A 7,653-nucleotide genomic window follows, 5' to 3' on the forward strand; every position below is an offset into this window, starting at 1 on the left:
AGGTACACATGAATACTCACTTTTAGTGATAAGGCCGCCTTTTGCACTTAATTATGTTTAAGTTTTCCTGTGTGTGATTCCTATATATATTACGCAATAAAGTTGTTTAAATAAAAATAAAATAAAAATGAATACTTATAAAATACAGATAAACACCCAGACACTGAAAAACATTAATGTTCATCACACACTATTTATGTGATGTTTCCAGTGTGGGAATCGAACCCACGGCCTTGGACGCAGAAAGCAGGGTCGCTGGCCAACCGGCTTTCCAAATTATCAGTCAGGTGTGCAGACGAATTCGAAAGAGTACACAAACGCGGGAGAAATCCCAGGTTTGATTCCCGGAGATGCCCATTTTTAGACTTTAATAATTTATCCGTAGGTACCTTTAAAATATAATAAGAGACATCACGCTGCTCAATAATGTACCAAAGCCAAAGGTTATCATTAACTATCTCTTGACTTGTTTATGATGTTTATTCTTTTACGCCATTGGTTCCCTGGAAGCGATTGCTATGCAGCGATAAATCCGGCAAATTGTTTGGCTTTGTGCTATACATGTATTTCTATTTTCTGTATTTTAAATACACATTAAATAATTAAATGATACAACATCATCATTACCATTAACAACCCGCTGTAGAGCACGGTTTTACTCATTCTAAGAACGAGAACCGGAACCCACCACGCCAGGAGGCTTCGCACACCTATGAGCACATTATGGCGAACTGGCAAGCCAGGTTTCCTCACGTTGTTTTTCTTCACCGTTCCAGCAATTGTAAAGACCATTTCCTCTCTATTATGTTGTAAAATATCTTTGTAATTTTTTATGTATTTTTAAATGGTAATATGTATTTAGCTTAGATATTTATATAAAATACATATATAAATATATATTTTCTTTAACTATATATATGTAGTATTAGTATGTATAGTAATTGTAATGTATATCATTAGCAAATTTGGGTGTTGCACTATCCCGTTTCATGTAATAGATTCGTTTCTTCAAGCAAAGGTTGTCTGGAGGAGATCGCTTCAAGCGATAAGGCCGCCATAAAAGACTTCTTCTTCTTGCAATATTTTAATTCATTAAATTAAAAACGCACATAACTCCGAAAAGTTAGAAGTCCATGCGGGTATCGAAATTGGTCCCCCTGAAAAGCAGGCTGAAGCTTTAACCACTAGGTTATCACCGTCTACTTATATGCTTTCAAATGTAATGTATGCACTCGCAGGATACATATACGGTGACTTTTCAAACCTTGGCCGTGCTTTCAGATGGTTTAGAATCGTTAAGACAATCGATATCTATGAAATAACATGTATTATTTACAAGTCTCGGATGTCACTTCCACACTAAAATACATAATGTGGGCACCATTGGAGAAATTTATGGTCAAAGCTAAGTATATTTTAGGTATAAGTACTGAATAGGAATCCATAAATATCGAATCGAATAGGTTAAATGCATCGAGGAATGCTTTTTGAGTTTCTAATCGAAGTTTTTACAGAACTAGGGGGTAGAATGTAACTATATTAATTACCTAGACGTAAACTGGTCTCTAAATGCTGATTTGAAAACCTCATTGACGCAAACCTCAATCGGTTTTAAGTGGAAGGTCCCGGTTTCGATCCCCGGCCAAAACAATTTGTGAAATTACAATTTCCTAATTTTCTTCGATCTGTGGAATAGTGAAAATTACTGAATAAAATATTTGAGATGCAGTCTCACAATAGTAGGAGGGCAGCAGTGCCGTGCAAAGAGGGTATGCACAGGGTATGCAGATGATATAAAATGAAGAAAATCTCCAGTACGAGTTATAAATACTTAAGGGTAGGCTTATTATAACTCCTACAATGCCTTTTCTTAAGCTTTTTATAACTCGTACTGAAGATTTTCTTCATTTTATATCATCTGCATACCCTGTGCATACCCTCTATGCACGCCACTGGTGGGTAGCCTCACGTGTCTGTAATTACACCGGCAACCACGACGAAGAAACAACAAAGACGATGGCTCTGCCAAAAAGCAGGCCTTCATATTTATTGAATTTGAATTTCCACATTATACCTTATTACTATTATGCCTTATATGAACACCACATTATTAATATATTTAAAAAAAGCAGAAACATGAAGAAAGGAGTAGAATACAAAAGTCGGCCTTATCGCTTGATAGCAATCTGCCAGGCCACCTTGGAGTTAGGAAACAAGAGGATCCCGATGCAGGGTGTTACGTAGCGGTGTATAGACACGTTGGAGTCGGGTGAGGTGATGGATGTGTTACTGACTTTACATGCACGGTTTTAGCCTACACTGAGTCATGAGCTAATTAAGATGTGCGAACCGGCAAATTGTCAACGCTCATTAGTTGTTTGCAGAAACTGGCGACAGGGACGTTTAACTGGATTTACGAGTGAAAACACTCAGCAATCTGCTGAAATTCGCGATAGTTCTGTGGCGTTTTTTAAAGATTCAGTGCCCTGGGCCCGTCCGGTAAGATAGACCGCCACAAAAGAGCAAAAAAAATAAAAAAATAATATCCAATAGTTTGTTGATATCTAAGCAATCTGTTGAAGTTCGCGATAGTTGCATCATCAGTGGCGTGTTTTAAGATTCAGTGCCCTGGGCCCAAAAACAGCCAAGTAAAATAATAACAATATCCAATAGTTTGTTGATTCCAATGATGTGATTAATGGCGAAACTAAATGCATCTTAAAGAATACTAAAAAATCACTTATTCTATACAAAAGTGCAGGCGGCTTCGTCCGCTGTACTATTTCCCCACCAATGTTAGAAAAGCAAAGCGTTTATGTTAAAACATACTCTGCAGGATAAAAGGTAGGGAGGTAAGCGTGTACCAAATTCCTATTTTTTCCAACAAGTCGCTTTGAACTGATATACGAGTAACTTAGGATAGTCTTTGGGAGCATTTAATTTGAATTATGTTGTTTTTCCCTTGCGTTTCACTGCCAGTTCTCTTTCTTTTAGTCATCAATTTATTTTAGAATTAAAGTCTTTCAGAATTCTTTGTACAAGTATAAAATAAAAGCATATTGAACAATAAATAAATATTTTATTTAATACAAAGTTATTTATATTCTACATCGTAATCTAGGTCTCAAACGAATCCATAGTCTTAAAACTGAAGAAATAATACGGATTTTCTCAACTTGATTATTTATTATAAATACGTGTAACTTAATGCAACTAACGTAACTTGATAGAAAACGTGCTGACTTAAATCATAATCTTCCTTTTAATCATTGAATTGGAACAGTGGTGTTAATCTTTTGTAAACAAATCTCTTCCATCAAATCTGTGCTTCCAGTGTACATATATGTATATCAAAAACAAATCTATATATCTGACCGTCTGTTACCTTATTACGCCTGAACCGCTTATATCCGTTGGCAGGAGACATTATTCTCCCCGGAGAAAGGAAAAAATGTAACTTCTCCCACAGCTTTATCAACTTTCCGAGCTTTTGAAGTGGAAGTATAAACCCAGGTAAACTCCTATTACCGTATTTACGCAGGTGGATACGTTCATTTTATCCCTTGTCAGGGGGATATAATCCGCGGATACATTTGAGTCTCCTATATGATGTGCCGTTTGAAAAAATGGAGCAAGATACGTATGCAATAAAATTTGATTGTATTCTTTGGCATTAATACACAACCAGATTCTAATAAAGTTAAATTACAATTAAGTGTCCATCAACCATACAATCTAATTATATCCTTAACAAAAACATTCCAATTCCTATATAACTGTCTAAACATGTCTAATTTATCTTTATTATCTAATGCACTATATCTAATAGAGTTTATTACTAATTGTTTTAACATACGTAAATCAGCTTTCTTGCTGGCAATACCAACAAATGCGATGTAATAGTCCGTAGATAGTGGATCCGCCCCCCAGGCTCCAGGATCGTCACTTGATATAACAATAGGCATTCCGAGAGCTAAGTACGTAGCTAACGGATGGTTCCTTACATCACAAACTAAAGACAACACAACATTTGACACCACATTCACTTCAATCGCTATATCTCTATTCCTCACTGCAGCCATAAGCGATGGATGTTTAATAAGTGCATATCCGTGACCTATCCTTTTAGATCCTAAAAGAATTGCATCCACCAAGTTCTCATCTGAAACAGTTCCAAACCAGTTCGTTTCTCCGCCATGGAAATAAAAATTCATATCCTTCTTCGCCTCAGAGAGGATCGGGAGGAAGTCGAGCAATGGTTTCCCCAAGTCTTCCTGACCCACTAAATCGAAACCAGCGAACACTTCCGGGACTTCTTCTTTTATTCGCCGAGCTAAATTAATGCTATTGATGATTTTCTCAATTCCTGTGCCGCGATATTTTGTAACAATGAATTTGATGCCCATAAAATCTGGATGATCTGCCTTGAATTGCTTCGCTACCTTGTTATACAGTCGAGGTAGATACGTCTGGTCGTGTTGCGTACCATTCAGTTCGTACAAAATTTTCAATCCACTTCTGACTTCGATGTACATAATATTGTCCTGGTAAAACTCTCGTAAAGCCTCGTAGAAGAACTTTTCCCGGGCTGGCCTGTAAGCTATCAATTCTCTGATCACTTCCGCTACTTTGTTAAACCTTTTCCAGACGTAATTGACATCTCCCATGTATTCTTTTTCATCATCAGAGCACATGGTGAAGTGCCTTTTTAAGTTGTCATCGAATTCTTGAACATTTTCGGAATTGTTTCTCAGTTCACTGAGCAGTTGCCATCTAAATTTACAAGGTCGCTGGGGGACGTGGTCAGAGAAGTATAAATTTAAATCACTGTCCGCGATACATGCGTATAAGTGGTCCATATACGTCAGCTCGAGTAAGCGATCTGTACTTAGCATTAACGAGCTGTGAACGTGTAGAGCCGCTCCTTTGGGCATTCGTCTTATCATCTGATACACTTTGGAATTGATGATATCATTTTTATATGTGAAATAGTGTCTCGAGAAATTGAATTTTCCAGGATTGAGGAAGGATTCGTCCACTTCTTCGTTCTTGTAACGCATTAGAATATCATTTGCCTTGATTTCTTCGTCAGTGAGTCTAACATTGCCACCCACTTGCAGTTCGGACTCCTCCGCCAGTAAATTTCCCCGCACTATTGTATAATCGGATTCCGTCTTGGCCCCGACATTGTGTCCACAGAGTAGAATAAGGGCACTCGCTATAACGCAGTTCATATTTCTTATTATCTGACTGATATCTCGGGTCACTCAGTGACATTCTACGGTCACTGTTTCGGACGACTGAGCTGGCAGAGCGGACATCATTTGTTTATATAGACCTTCAATGCAATGTACACACTTGGGCCTTTTGTTTATTAATAAGTATATGATACAAAAATTAATTGAATCCTATTATAATCTTATTTTCATTGCATCATTTTATAATTTTTTGCATATATCTTAATTAGTATTAGTGAAGTCACTATAATAATATGAATTTACATTATTTATCTGCTAGAAATAAGAAATTCCAAATTTTCAAAATCAACAATATGTCTAATTATTTTAAGGTAGTGTATTGAAATGTTGAAATGTTTCAAGCGCCTATACAAAGATGGGTCGTAATAGATCACTAAATGTACCGTATACATATCCGGATTGGTATAAAAACGTGTACATAGAAGTGGTGGACGATTCACATTTTATTAGACGTAGAACTTTTTGTGACAGAGCTCGTTCGGGGAAGTATAACCGCAATGCTCATTTCAGCCACCAAGCAGTAGGTACTGCGTGTTCAGGTCTGAAGGGAGCATTTGGCGAAATTTTTAAAGGCATATGAGTAATAAAAAAAAGGTATCTTCCATAATAATTATAGATAAGAAATAATGAAAATATCGTGACCCTGTAAGTAGAGGCCTCGTTATTTAAATTTTTAACATATTTGACTACAAATCATGAGGTTTTTGGTTTTGTTAGTTTGAAAACTTTTTAGCACACACACATTTTATGCAAAGTAAACAAATATACAGAAGACAATTAGAATAGAAAATAGGGCGTTGGGTTGTTGTTGGGACAACGGACGGTCCCAGACCAACCAAGTGCGGAAAAGGCCCAGGGACAGAAGAAGATGAAGAAGAAGGGCGTTGGGTTGGGTCTTATCGCTAAAGCGTTCTCTTCCAGACAACCATTGACGTAAGGAAAGAAGAAAGAAAGGAAGAAGAAGTTGTTTCCGGTATCGCATCAAAAGTAGATTTTCTGTCATCAAAGTCCAGTATATACCTTAGGCATATAATTTCATCATGCTTCATCCAACGAACCATCCTGTGCCAGTGAGAAATTAATTAGATAGAAAATTATAATCGTTATCTTCATCATCATCATCATCAGCAGCTTCAAGCATCCACTGCTTGACGTAGCCTAGCCAACTTTCCGAATGCGCGTCACCACACATCGCAACGACTTATCATGATAATGACATTTTTGGAACTGACAAACATATTGTAACGCTCCATTCTATGCATTTTTAAGTAGTTTTTTTTTATAATATCTTTGCTAATATACTTGAAATAATTTAATGAATTCAAAAACTCAGTTTAATTTTCAGTTGACTCACAGTTTGCTTTAGAAAGACGAGAACCTTGAGTGGTTTTATACATACAATATTCCTACAGCGCCATCTAGTAGAAACCTTACGTACTGCGTTGCAGTGTTACAGAAGCGTAATGGTAGGCGTGTGCGCATGCAGGCATTATGAAGTTCTAAAGTTACATACTATACGGCGCTAGCGTGCAAACATGACGTTTTTATATGGGTTAGGCCAGGGGGTCTAGGTCAGATGTTCAGAAATTCATCACGGCGCTGCGCCCGCGCCCGGATCTAGCTAGTTTCAATAGATAGGTACTTTTTATGTATTTATTTATTTTTATTTGGTAACTATGATCCATCTATACTATAACATAACAGAATAATTAAAAACTAAACTAAATAAAAAAAAAAAACTTACATTAAATATTATAATATACCTAATATGCAATATACAAAAAGTTACAAATTAGAGTTTCTGCGTCCAGACATAATATACAGCTTGTAACGATTTATTAATGCTTTCAGAATGCCGTTACTGCTTACCCACGTTCTTTTCCTCAAGGATGCTATTCGTTTTCTTCTGATGGCAAAAAAGTCATCAGTATAAGCCCTCGCGAACATTTCAGATAGGAGCAAAAAATAAAACATAATCATTATGAAACTAATATTAACCAGTATAACTATAATCGTATATATAATTTATACGGGTAAACTTGCATTCAAATCCAGCCATAATGTTTCAATATTCTAATTAAGTTGACACACGTATTTATTGGAGATTGAACTATATTTTAATAAATATTATCTTATTCGAAAAGTGGAAAAAATTACAACATTTATAATAGAAGTTATAAGTAGGTAAATAAAAACACAAAAAAAAACAGGCGCGACTTTGGCATTCATATTTCATATCTTCGTGAAATCTAAATCGATTTCGAAGATTCTTTTTTATTTTACTATTTCTTTTCATTGCAAGTCCATGATTTAGTATCAAGATTTCGTGAATAATAAAATAAAGTCGGTAGGCAGGTATAGGTATCTAAGTAATAATAAGTAGACATTATTTTCA

At 36.1% G+C, this 7,653-nt stretch overlaps 1 protein-coding gene across 1 annotated transcript; it reads right to left on the bottom strand.

The window, feature by feature from the left end:
• Positions 1-3,059: 3,059 nt before the first annotated feature.
• LOC120628276 (adenosine deaminase 2-like) lies at positions 3,060-5,317 on the bottom strand. The gene has a single exon (XM_039896569.1). It carries the CDS (start codon positions 5,232-5,234, stop codon positions 3,723-3,725), a length of 1,512 nt encoding a protein of 503 aa, XP_039752503.1. The 5' UTR covers positions 5,235-5,317; the 3' UTR covers positions 3,060-3,722.
• Positions 5,318-7,653: the final 2,336 nt, after the last annotated feature.

Source organism: Pararge aegeria, chromosome 12 (genome assembly GCF_905163445.1).
Source record: "Pararge aegeria chromosome 12, ilParAegt1.1, whole genome shotgun sequence".
NCBI classification, from domain to species: domain Eukaryota; kingdom Metazoa; phylum Arthropoda; class Insecta; order Lepidoptera; family Nymphalidae; genus Pararge; species Pararge aegeria.